The sequence below is a fragment of the Sander vitreus genome, chromosome 22 (genome assembly GCF_031162955.1).
Source record: "Sander vitreus isolate 19-12246 chromosome 22, sanVit1, whole genome shotgun sequence".
NCBI classification, from domain to species: Eukaryota; Metazoa; Chordata; class Actinopteri; order Perciformes; family Percidae; genus Sander; species Sander vitreus.
The window spans coordinates 4,155,975-4,168,655 of NC_135876.1; the positions used below are offsets into that span (position 1 = coordinate 4,155,975).

The following is a 12,681-nucleotide window of genomic DNA, read 5'->3' on the forward strand; positions in this document are numbered from 1 at the left end:
CAGCTGTTTAAATGTAGAAGAAGAAGAGGAGGAGGAGGAAGTGTCAGCAGTGACGTGCCATGGAGAGTGAGCGGGTGCCATGGCGGGTGCTCGAGCTCTACAGTGGGATAGGAGGGATGCATTATGCTTTAAAGGGTAAGCTTTGTCGTCCCTAGATTGGTCTGAAGGTTTAAAGTAGTGGTATTTCTTCATAAGTTCCAAGCCGTGACAGTTCTCTCTGCCACGGTGTGTTGTATTGAAGGGGACTAACGTTAACAGTTATCGTTACCGTGAACAAATCCTAATGTTCTATGTTCGGCGGGTTGTCCAAATGGTCCAAATCCACATGGAGCCTCAAGCGGACTTTCTATGGCCAATCCACAATCCATAGCGGTATACACGTAAAATATTAATAATCACTATTTATTTTTTTAAGACTTGCTTCGTCAGTCTTGTTGAACAACATTGGGTGTATTAAAAAACAAAACAAAAAATACCCCTTAAGACCTTAGCTAATGTTAGCAATTCATTTGCTTGATTGTGTATACAAATATTGACAATTAGACAATTATGTAATACTTGTTACAGGTCTATGTATGTACAGTGGGGAGAACAAGTATTTGATACACTGCCGATTTTGCAGGTTTTCCCACTTACAAAGCATGTAGAAGTCTGTAAATTTTATCATAGGTACTCTTCAACTGTGAGTGACGGAATCTAAAACAAAAATCCAGAAAATCACATTGTATGACTTTTTAAGTAATTAATTTGCATTGTATTGCATGACATAAGTATTTGATACATCAGAAAAGCAGAACTTAATATTTGGTACAGAAACCTTTGTTTGCAATTACAGAGATCATACATTTCCTGTAGTTCTTGACCAGGTTTGCACACACTGCAGCAGGGATTTTGGCCCACCCCTCTATACAGACCTTCTCCAGATCCTTCAGGTTTCGGGGCTGTCGCTGGGCAATACGGACTTTCAGCTCCCTCCAAAGATTTTCTATTGGGTTCAGGTCTAGAAACTGGCTAGGCTACTCCAGGACCTTGAGATGCTTCTTACGGAGCCACTCCTTAGTTGCCCTGGCTGTGTGTTTCGGGTCGTTGTCATGCTGGAAGACCCAGCCACGACCCATCTTCAATGCTCTTACTGAGGGAAAGAGGTTGTTGGCCAAGATCTCGCGATACATGGCCCCATCCATCCTCCCCTCAATACGGTGCAGTCGTCCTGTCACCTTTGCAGAAAAGCATCCCCAAAGAATGATGTTTCCACCTCCATACTTCATAGTTGGGATGGTGTTCTTGGGGTTGTACTCATCCTTCTTCTTCCACCAAACACGGCGAGTGGAGTTTAGACCAAAAAGCTCTATTTTTTTGTCTCATCAGACCACATGACTTTCTCCCATTCCTCCTCTGGATCATCCAGATGGTCATTGGCAAACTTCAGACGGGCCTGGAAATGCGCTGGCTTTAGCAGGGGGACCTTGCGTGCACTGCAGGATTTTAATCCATGATGGCGTAGTGTGTTACTAATGGTTTTCTTTGAGACTGTGGTCTCAGCTCTCTTCAGGTCATTGACCAGGTCCTGCCGTGTAGTTCTGGGCTGATCCCTCACCTTCCTCATGATCATTGATGCCCCACGAGGTGAGATCTTGCATGGAGCCCCAGACCGAGGGAGATTGACCGTCATCTTGAACTTCTTCCATTTTCTAATAATTGCGCCAACAGTTGTTGCCTTCTCACCAAGCTGCTTGCCTATTGTCCTGTAGCCCATCCCAGCCTTGTGCAGGTCTAAAATGTTATCCCTGATGTCCTTACACAGCTCTCTGGTCATGGCCATTGTGGAGAGGTTGGAGTGTGTGGACAGGTGTCTTTTATACAGGTAACAAGTTCAAACCGGTGCAGTTAATACAGATAATGAGTGGAGAACAGGAGAGCTTCTTAAAGAAAAACTAACAGGTCTGTGAGAGCCGGAATTCTTACTGGTTGGTAGGTGATCAAATACTTATGTCATGCAATAAAATGCAAATTTAATTATTTAAAGATCATACAATGTGATTTTCTGGATTTTTGTTTTAGATTCCATCTCTCACAGTTGAAGTGTACCTATGATAAAAATTACAGACCTCTACATGCTTTGTAAGTAGGAAAACCTGCAAACTCGGCAGTGTATCAAATACTTGTTCTCCCCACTGTATGTATTTATGTTAATAAAAATCTTAAGAAAATCTTCCACCTGTTGCTTATTATCTATTGTTTATTTCTCCAGAGAGTGGCATACCTGCCCAGGTAGTGGCTGCCATCGACATAAACACCACGGCCAATCAAATCTACGGGCACAATTTCCCTGACACGGCCCTGTGGAACAAGACCATTGAGGTGGGTGAGAGTGGATCTTTTGGATTCTAACTAGAGAAAATGGAGAAAATCAAACATCACGATATTTTTGACCAAATGCATCCATGTTGATGTTGTAAGGTTGACTATTGGTGCTTTCACACAAAAAACTACACAATGAGAGTTTTGATAAATAATCACCAATGATGTGGGTACATTGACTTAGTGGGTAAAGGCAAATAACTAAAGGGGCGCTATGCAGTTTGGGCAATTTTTCCTCCTGAAGCACAGTGCCATCTCATGTCAAGTCCGTAAAAAAATGTTAAACCGGGGAAAGGCAACATGTCATATTAAGATATCCAAAATGTAAGACAATATTGAGTCTCGTATATCGATATAATATCCATATATTGCCCAGCCCTAGTTCAAACCTCTGTGATCCTGAGCAGGAATATTTAAGATGAAGCAATGGATCAACACATTAATTTAACCACACACACGCATACATATATATATATATATATATATATATATATACACACACACACACACACGTAGAATGATTCACAGATGAACCAATCCTCTGGGCTTTATTTTTAACTTTGCCATGTTCTAACTTTTGAAACCTTGAATAGTTTTCCTTCATTTCCAGGGCATATCACTAGATGACTTCAATAAACTATCTATTGACATGATTTTGATGAGTCCTCCGTGCCAGCCTTTCACCAGGTAGGTTGGCTATGTTTTGTGTGCACTGAGCAGTGGTGGAATGTAACTAAGTACATTTACTCCAGTACTGTTCTTCAGTCCAAATGTTGAGGTAGTTGTACTTTACTTGAGTCTCATGCCACTTTCCACTTCTACTCCGCTACATTTCAGAGAGAAATATTGTACTTTTTACTCCACTACATTCATCTGTTACAGCTTTAGTTACTAGCTACTTTACACATTAAGGTTCCTGCACACTAAACACATGTAGTTTTTAAAATCTGATGTTTTATTCTAAATGAAACTAGCCAACAATAGAACAGCCTACAAGTCCAGCTGAAATGATTAGACCATTAAACGCACAACTTCACTTGTAACTTTTACAGTGTGGTATTAGAACTGGATCTGAATACTTCTTTCACCATTGCGATATGCAATGTAATCCAACAAGTTATCCAAACTAGTCAGACAAACCTTTTTTGTGGAGTTTAAATGTTTCATCCAGGTTCTCTCCGCACCTTCTAAAAGAAATAATTTGGAACAAGAAATTGTCCAAATGCCGGGTGCCTGGGCTTTTTTATGTTTAGGTCTTAGTTAGTGGGTGCCTGTGTCATTTGACTGAAAACTATACATTAATACTTGATTTTGGACCATAAACAAATAGCTAACATATTTGTAAAGAAAGTACACTCTTTAAATGTATTTATCATAATAAAATTGTGTTGAAAGGAGTAACGAGACATTTTATAGTAATAAACGTTTTTCAAATCAAGTAAGTTACAACAAAGCCTAACAAACAAGAAATGCAGCAAAGAACCAACAATGTATAAAATGAAAATGTACCAATTACAATATAAAAACTCCTAACAAAGATGGTGTAGGGTTGGAAACTGTAATAACAAAACGGCAGAAATGGGAAGTCATACGACCACACTGCTCTGCAGCTCTCTAACAGAAGCTGGAGTTACTGACCGAGGTTATTGGCATATGTCCCAACCGTGTCACTTTCTGCGCCAGCTCAGGAAGTTTGGTGTAGCTAGGTATGCAATGCTCCAATTTTACAGTGCCACAGTGGAAAGTGTGCTAGTCTTCTCCATCGCTGTCTGGTATGGTAACTCCACCTCTTCAGAGAGGAAGCAGTTGGAGAAGGTGGTGCACACCGCATCCAAAATTATAAGTCATGCTATCCCATCTCTCTCCCTCTTATCTACGCTTAGTTGTTTAGACTGAACAGTCGAAACAACTGTTGCGTCACACCTAAACCCGCCTCAAAACCAACGGTGATTGGTCGGTCGTTTGGCGAATGGCTCAACATTTTCTTTATCTAAAGATGCCAGACTGATCTGCGAGTGGAAAACTGGAGCTCGCGAGATCAAGACGGTCTCACGAGGCTAACGCGGACCAGCCATAAAGCGCAGAAAGTGCTAGACGACCCCTCCCACCCTGCCAGGACCCTCTTCCAACTACTGCCCTCTGGAAAGCGAGTTCAAAGTCTCGGAGGCAAAACATCCCGCTTTTGTAACAGTACTTACCCTGCCACTATTAGGCTCCTTAATGCTCTGGCACCTTGCAGAGTAAACCTGTACTAAATGCACCTTATTCAAATGCACTTTATAGACTGCACGAGACACTTTATTTTTATTATTTATTTTTTTATGTACTGTATGTTCCTGTGTATGTATTGCCTTTTTTTTTAACCTGATTGGCACCAAGACAACAATCGACTGTGTTGACATGGCAATAAAGTATTGAACTTGAAGTATAGGGAACATTTCTCTTAGTTTGTTCTCTGTGCAGGTTAGGACTTCAGGGGGACATTGCTGACTTGAGAACCAAGAGCTTCCTCTACATCCTCGATCTTCTGCCAAGGTCTTTCATCTCCACGTTTTGTTTTTATACTGCCCTCTGGTCGGCCTGGACGAAAACACATTTTCATATTGGAATCTCAATTTGTAAGAATGCAATTTTCTAGCCACGCGCTGTTTTTTTGTTTTGTTTTTTTCTTTCCCGAATCGAACCCACGCCAGCTGCAGCAAGGACTCAGCCTTTGTATATGGTGCGCACGCTCAACCAGTTGAGCTTCCCAGGTGCCCCAAATGTCTGCAGATTAAAATAGGAACAGATTTGTGTTTCAGTATCAACTGCACAATAATGCAGCCGATAACAAGGTGGAATTAACATTAGCAAAGCTCTTCTTCAAACTTCACAAAAAGTTTTCTATTGTGAAGTTTGTAGCATACTATATACTATGACTTTTTGACATGCTATACTATGACTTTTTACAACTCTATTGTAAGCAATGTTAGCCTGGCTCCGCCCTCCTACGAACTTCCACTCAATTTTCATTTTCCTTCAGTACTCCGTCTGGGTTTGTGGTATATTCTTGGGTTTTGTCCCAGGGAGTGGCTGAGAACGATGACGTTGAGGTTGTGCGCTAGTTTGAGTTGTAGTTCTGTAATGGCGGCGGAGAAAGATGCGAGCGAAACCATTCGGTCCGTTGTGGCAATGCTGCAGAATATCCAGAAGTTAAAGCCCGAGCAAGAACGAGTTTTGTTGGTGGCCATGATGTTGTGGCCCTCCTCCCCATTGAGTTCGGGAAAAGTTAGATTTTCCAGCTCGCTCCGTTAGTGGTGAAGGAGTTGGATAAGGCGAACACTAGCGATGCTAAGCCGACGTCACGACCAAACGTTAGCGATTGGTTATGGCAGATCCAGAGTGGCTCTGGGCAGATCCAATAGTTTTAAACTTCAACAGAGTACCCGCCTTCAAGGAAGTTAACACTTGTCAATGGAGAGTGGCCAGACTCTCTGTACAAATGAAATGTAGGACCAGGCTACTGTACCAGAGTCTGGTAGGACCAGCCTACTGTACCAAATGGAAGTTTGAATCATTCAATTAAAAACTATTACAAATGTAAATAAAACATTGAGTCAATAAAGCCTCTGATCCCTTCTTCCCTCCATGTGATGGTGTGTGGCCAGGCTGCGCAGGCTGCCGCGTTTCATCCTGCTGGAGAACGTCAAAGGCTTCGAGAGCTCCTCTGCCAGGTAACCATGGAGACAATGCACGGTGCATTCAAAAAGCCTGAAAGGTCACTGTGCCAGTAGGCAGGGAGTATTGAAATCATCTGTATTGAAAAATGTGCACATTTTCTTTGCTTTTAAATACCAACAAGCATACTTGGGTCAAAATTAACTCTCTAATGATTAGTAGTACTAAGTACTGAAGTCTTCATTTTATAATATTGGACATTTTACGTGTAAGTCATTTTGTTTTTAGTTTTTTCTCACTAATGATTTGGAATGACTGTTAAAAGCACTGCAAGGTGAAGGTGTTCCTCATATTCTTCTTCTACTCTCCAGGGAATGTTTGGTGAAAACACTCGTGGAATGTGGATACACTTTCCATGAGATCATGGTCTCACCCACAAGTGTAAGAAAGAGCCACTATGACTCATTTCAATAAATACATCTGCACTGCAAGTTCTATTTACATCACTGTTCTATCCATAAATCCAGGTCGGGATGCCAAATTCCAGACTGCGTTATTTCCTGATTGCCAAGATTTCGACAGAAAACTTCATCAGTTCAAAGGTGAGGCATGCCAACAGTAATCCTGGTGTCATGAAATGTATCAAAGAAACATTTTAGCGCTAGCTCTCAGTGTCAGCCGAAGCTGCAGTTACAATGGTAATATTTCATATTTTTTCAAATCCTTTTGGTACAAAACCTTGTGACAGTCTGCCATTTCTGTGTGATTAGTTAAAGTTAATTAAAATAATTTTGTAAGTAGTAAAACAATACAAACGGGGCAACATTTTAAAGTTTAAAAACATCTCCCAACATGTTTTCACTGGTTACAGAAAATGAGTCGGCTGGTTAGCTAGTTAGCTTGGTTGCTAGAAGGTTCGGTTCTCAGTTCATCTGTATTAGAGAAAAGAATCACTTCATCTGATGTTTAAAGTAGGGATGCACTGAATCTTGGATTCGGCCGAATATTGGGCTTTTTGACGGGGATCTGTTTCTGCCAAACCTTAGAATTTTTTCCCACCGAACCCTACGCTTGCACTACGCTGGTCGATGTAATGACGCCGCCGTTGATTACAGGAAGGTGTTTACATAGGTGGACCGTTCAATGCAGTAGGCTGTGAGAAAGTGAAAATGGAACTCGTGAGCAGAAAAAGTGTTGTTTGGCAGTACTTTCAGTCAAAAGAACCATTCAAGTCCAGCTACATGTTCAATTTGCAATGCTGATTTGTCTCGTGGTGGCAAGGACCCTAAACAATACACAACATTGTTAAAACATTTGGTATGAAACATCCGAAAGAATATGAGTTGTGCATGAAGGAATCTACAGACAGCAGCCAAAATGCTGCAACTTCAGGTACAAAAAATACACTGCTGTGGACATTGTTTACTTCATTAATGTGTTTACTGTGTTAATGGACTGAGGATGGCAGTAGGATTCAGATTCGGCAGAATCTTAACCAGTGGATTGGGAATTCGGTGCATCCATAGTCTAAAGTGAATGAAACCGTTCGCCAGCCTACTTACTGGTGTCCTCTACAGCTGTACTATTTTGTATGTATTATCTGTGTCCCCTTAAAATAGCTCTTGAGAAATTTCATATTTATTGTCTCCCCCCCCCCCCCCCCCACCCCAGCTGGTAGATGAAATTTACGCCCATGCCCAAAGGCTGACGCCCACAAACGTCCCGCACACAGCACAGAAAGAAGAAAAGAAGATACAGACACCACCACACACCTCTAGTGGCTCATAATGATTGAGAGGGATTACTTTCGTAGTATGTAATTTTGTGTGAGTCTATATTTTAGTTTTTGAGGAACACCCTACTCATGGTGCCTTTTTTAAGGAGTCTAGACGGATCGTTTCTGACTTGCCTCTATTGGTACCTACAGTAGCCATGGAAACAGTTTGGGCATATTTGTCCTGGTTTTAAAATGTCTGCCTCTACCCTAATGTTAGAGAGGGGAATTGGATTTCAGTGAGCAGCAGTTGCTCCGGATAATCAACAGAACTCCCTAATTAGAGATGGTCCGATACCATTTTTTGCTTACCGATACCTGAACTTGCGTATCGGCCGATACCAAGTACCGATCTGATACCAGTGTGTCATATTTTATTTTGTTTTAACAGCTGTATACTACTATCCCTGATGTGATATTATTTCTATCTTTGTTGTCAGTCTGGCTCAGGTTAAACTCTTTCTGAAACATGAACAATGAACACCCCCAGAACCTTCTTTTATTCTGCAGTTTGACAATCAGTTATAACGGAAAAACAACATAAATAAACTACTTTAACGTAGATTTTCTTTAGGGCTTTATTACGTGGTATCGGATCAGTGTATAAACTCCAGTATTCCCCGATACCAGCGTTTTAGGCAGTATCGGAGCCGATACCAATACTGGTATTGGTATCAGAACGTCTCTATCCCTAATGAACTGTACCAAAGACATTGTCCCGATGTAATGTTTGTTTGTAATTTGAGGAAATCAAGTTTGTTGGGTCTTTTTATTCTGTTAGGACTTTGTAGTACTGGTACTGCAGATGTAAGGCTTTTGATACAGTATGTCATCTTAGATTTTAGATGCCTTCCCACATCCCGCTGAGAGGGACTTCCCTGAGCCGCCCACAGTGTCGAGCCCTCCCTGCTCAGGTACCTGGCAGCCAGAGGAGGGAAAGCAGGGGGGTCAGGTTCTGTATAAGCTCGAGACCACAATGGATGCCCAGAGGAAGAGGAGTCAGAACAACGATCTGTCTGTCAGGCAGGTCCAAGACTTCCTGCAACCACAGACGGAAGTAAACATGGAAGACTTTCTCCTTCCTCCTAAAACTCTGCTGCGATATGCTCTGCTCCTGGACATAGTCAGGCCCACATGCAGGAGGTCTGTGTGCTTCACCAAAGGGTGGGTGCTCTTCATCTCCCTGTCGCTATCTTCACTTGTCTCACTAGTACTGCAGTTTTGCACAAGAATAGTAACATAGTAAATGCAAATCGGAGATGAAACCTCAGTGAAAATTTCTCTTTTCTGATTTGTGATCAGAGCTGTAATTGTCACCCCTATTTTCCACCGGGCGCGTCTGCACTGCGTTCCTGAGGCGCCGCGGCCCACATGGCCATTCAAGACGATGCTTGATATTCCACCAGCCGCGCCACGGCGCGTCCCAGAAGCATGCGTGAAGCGTGCGTGAAACTGGAAATGAAACCGCGAGAGCATCCAGTCAGTTTACCAAAACACCCCCCCCCCAAATATTGTATATAGGCTATGTCTCCTTAACAACACCACTAACAACAAGTGGGATAGTGGAAACACATAACTGACATCACAGATTCTTTTTATCAGGACAACACCAGAAAAGAGAAGGCATGGAGTTTAACTGTAGGAGAGCTTGGAGTGGAAGATGGATACTAGCTTAATAAACACCTGATTGTTCTGTAAAGTACTTGTAGAGACAATAAACTCTGCGAGTCGGGCAGCAAGACTCTGCTTCTGAGACGCTCCCGGTGTGGTATGGCGCATGTTGGAGGACAGAACAAAACCGGAACGCAGCCTGAACGCAGTGCAGATGCCCTTGGTGGAGAATCTGGATGACAGTCAGCTCGGAGACACTCGCAGACCACACAGCCCCATGGCAGGAAAACCTGACCATACTTGACCCAATTTATACAGAGTATAATCAAAGAATTTCTAATAAGGGAAGAAGTTCCACTCTCTCGTTTCTTCCAGCTTCTGAACTGGTTGCAGTTCCACTCTTGATCCATATAGCTCACAGGCGAGTGCAGAATGAATGGGACTCTATGGAGCTATACCCCTCAAAACTATTTTTTGTGTAGTAATTTGAATGTTGCATTCGAAAGGGGAGGCTAAGAAAATACACACTGCAGGTTGTTGATTTTTTTTGTTCTAAAAAGCCTTTTAAAATGTCAATGACGTCATACACATCGTACGGCAAGTTTTGAGTCACTTCCTTTTTTCTCTCAAGGCATGGACAACACAGCTGACAGGTTAGGCTCTCCCTGTCAATACACGTGCTAGAAAGATCTATATGCTATAATCCATGTTGAACTTGCAAAAACTACAATCAAATCTGAGATTTCTCAACGCCAATCAGGCGGAAGAGACAAATTTAGCCGTCTAGCTCCATAGACTCCCATTCATTTTGCACTCACCTGCGATCACCCCCAGTGGAACTCTGGTGGAACTGCAACCAAATTCGGTACAATGGGGCTGAATAGGGAGCTTTCCGTAGACCGGCTTTGGTATAATTCAGACCAGTCCAATGTGGGTCCTGGGTCAGGTCTTCCTCTGATCTGAGCACTGTTGTTTCTCTGTCTGATTGGTTGATCATTCAGTAATGCTGTCATGTGATTGTGTTTCGTCCCTAGCTATGGGCGGTATGTGGAGGGAACTGGCTCAGTGCTGCAGTGCTGCATGGAAACAGAGGTAGGTTGGAACGTCAGCACAGGCATCAACAAGACTAACCAGCCAAGGTAACGGTCATGTGCGCCCAATGTCCGGCTGCGCTCCAGCTCAGTCGCGGCTCCGTCAGAGTTTTGAGCCAAAAGCGATCTCCGTGCACACGCGTTTTTATCTCCAGTAGAAGAACGTATCTCTGTTTAAACAAACACGCATAAATCTCATATCTCAAAATTCTTGTATACTGGGCATAAACAGGAGGCAACGTGGAGACTCCACCCGCTGCTAGTAGTTGCCATGGTAACGTTAGTGGCTTAGTCTCAGAACGAGACGCTGTGACCGATAAGACCTAATCAGGAGGAGAAACGTTAGCGTCAGTGCCAACAGTCTCCGTTTGTGGCCGTTGAGAATGCAACACAACCCCGCAGATTCCAAACCAAAACGGGTCAGAAGTGTTTCCAAATGTCTCTGGTTTAGGGGCTCGGAAACGCCAGAGCAGGGGGAATGAGAGGGGGAAACGTCAGAGCAGGGGGAGTGAGAGGGGGAAACGTGGCAAAAGATATTAGTTTTTAAACCAAAACGTAGCAATGTGAATGTAGCCTTAGTGTGATGAACAATGCCATTCTGTCTGTTAGTGTGTTGAAGGCCTTTGCTGTGTGTGCTCTGCAGATGGACCATGTGTTTGGAGGTCTGGACCAGTGCTCTGAAGAAGAGAAACTGCAGCGGCTGTTGAAGCTGAAGCTCCGTTATTTCACCCCGAGAGAAGTTGCCAACCTCATGGGTTTCCCCCAAAGCTTCTGTGAGTCACACATCTGTCAGCCCGTACGGCTGGATCAAGTTCTGTCTCCTCCATGCCCCTTTTTCTCATCCTGCACATCATGTGCATCCTTTCCAACTGCCTATCTTTCAAAACTCATGCTGGGGCCCAACACTGAGCGTGCTAAACAGGAAGTAGCTAACTTTTTTGGCTCCATGCACCACTGAGCAACTCTCACACAAATGAACAAGGCTCTGCATCCAAGTTTATTTTTATAAATCCATAGTAGGGCTGCACAATTAATCGCAATTTTATTGAAATTGCGATATGGACTGTAGTGCAATATCCAAAACGCAGAGGGGGCACATTATTTGTTAAAGGTAAAATATGTGTTAAACCATTGTGAATTAAGTATTGAGGTGGTGCAGAGTCTTCCTACAAAGAGACAGCCTACAAAAATCACACTATAATCCATTTTCAATGACAAATGCGAATACAAAAATGATCATTCCCTCTAATATCGTGAATCATATCACAATTGCAATATCAGTCAAAATAGATATTTTCCTCATATCGTGCAGCCCTAATCCATAGGGGCATCTCACTTTCATTGAATTGCATCCTCGACTCCTCCACTTGCCTCCCTTCCTTGCATCCCACCAAGGAAACGTGGGAAATGATGCGAGGAGAGAGGAAATGTGTTATCAGAGGGATGAGCCGTCCTTTCCATTGAAGCATCACGTTAATTCATCAGCTGTGTGGGCGGAGTTAGCAACGGCTTTCAGCTGCACGGCTTCCAAGAAGGCTGCTCTCTGTATCCTCGGTTATAGCTCCTCGTTGATCCCTCCTCCATCTTCTCTCCTCGGGGATCTCAATGTTTCCACAAGAATATAACCTACCACACCACTTTTTAAGTCTATTTGTCTGACAGTTTGACAGAGACTTAAGATTTCCATTGCTTCATCTTTCTTTTCCCAATTCTAGTCTTAATGTGATATTGAGCTTTAAATATATTATTGGATGGATTACATACCCACAAGTGTTAACTGATTTTCCTAATCTTTGAATGTATGTTGCAGCCTTCCCGGAGCAGATCAGCACCAGGCAGCAGTACAGAGTTCTAGGCAACAGCCTCAACGTTGTGGTGGTGGCCAGACTCCTCCAGCTGCTGGTCTCCTAGCAACACTCTGAAGGAAGATACCATCCCATTTGTCACTGTGGATTATTCATGATAATATATGTATAATGTAAATGCATATTACTCTCTGCCCAATGGCGGTGCTTCAAAATGTATAGTCTACTTTTTGTTGGGGATGTTAACTGGCCAAACGTTGCACTAACTTTTAAGTTACTTGTTTTATTACATTTCACTTCAAACTGTACAAGTCCTTTTTTATAAGCATAAAGTATAGATTTTTTAATATACTAAAAACGTACCTGTAAAGCACATTGTTTT

At 42.7% G+C, this 12,681-nt stretch overlaps 1 protein-coding gene across 5 annotated transcripts; it reads left to right on the forward strand.

The window, feature by feature from the left end:
* Positions 1–3: 3 nt before the first annotated feature.
* On the forward strand, positions 4–12,674 carry trdmt1 (tRNA aspartic acid methyltransferase 1). 5 transcript variants are annotated; one of them, XM_078280698.1, is made up of 12 exons: positions 67–135; positions 2,062–2,121; positions 2,252–2,361; positions 2,972–3,048; positions 4,825–4,896; positions 6,009–6,074; positions 6,390–6,459; positions 6,546–6,620; positions 8,631–8,956; positions 10,438–10,495; positions 11,138–11,267; positions 12,305–12,674. In XM_078280698.1, exons 4-12 carry the CDS (start codon positions 3,011–3,013, stop codon positions 12,403–12,405), a joined length of 936 nt encoding a protein of 311 aa, XP_078136824.1. In that variant the 5' UTR covers positions 67–135; positions 2,062–2,121; positions 2,252–2,361; positions 2,972–3,010; the 3' UTR covers positions 12,406–12,674. The 5 variants fall into 5 exon arrangements, with proteins under 5 accessions (XP_078136823.1, XP_078136821.1, XP_078136824.1 ...); XM_078280695.1 differs by lacking the exon at positions 2,062–2,121 and having other exon boundaries at positions 5–135; XM_078280694.1 differs by lacking the exons at positions 67–135; positions 2,062–2,121 and adding an exon at positions 162–372.
* Positions 12,675–12,681: the final 7 nt, after the last annotated feature.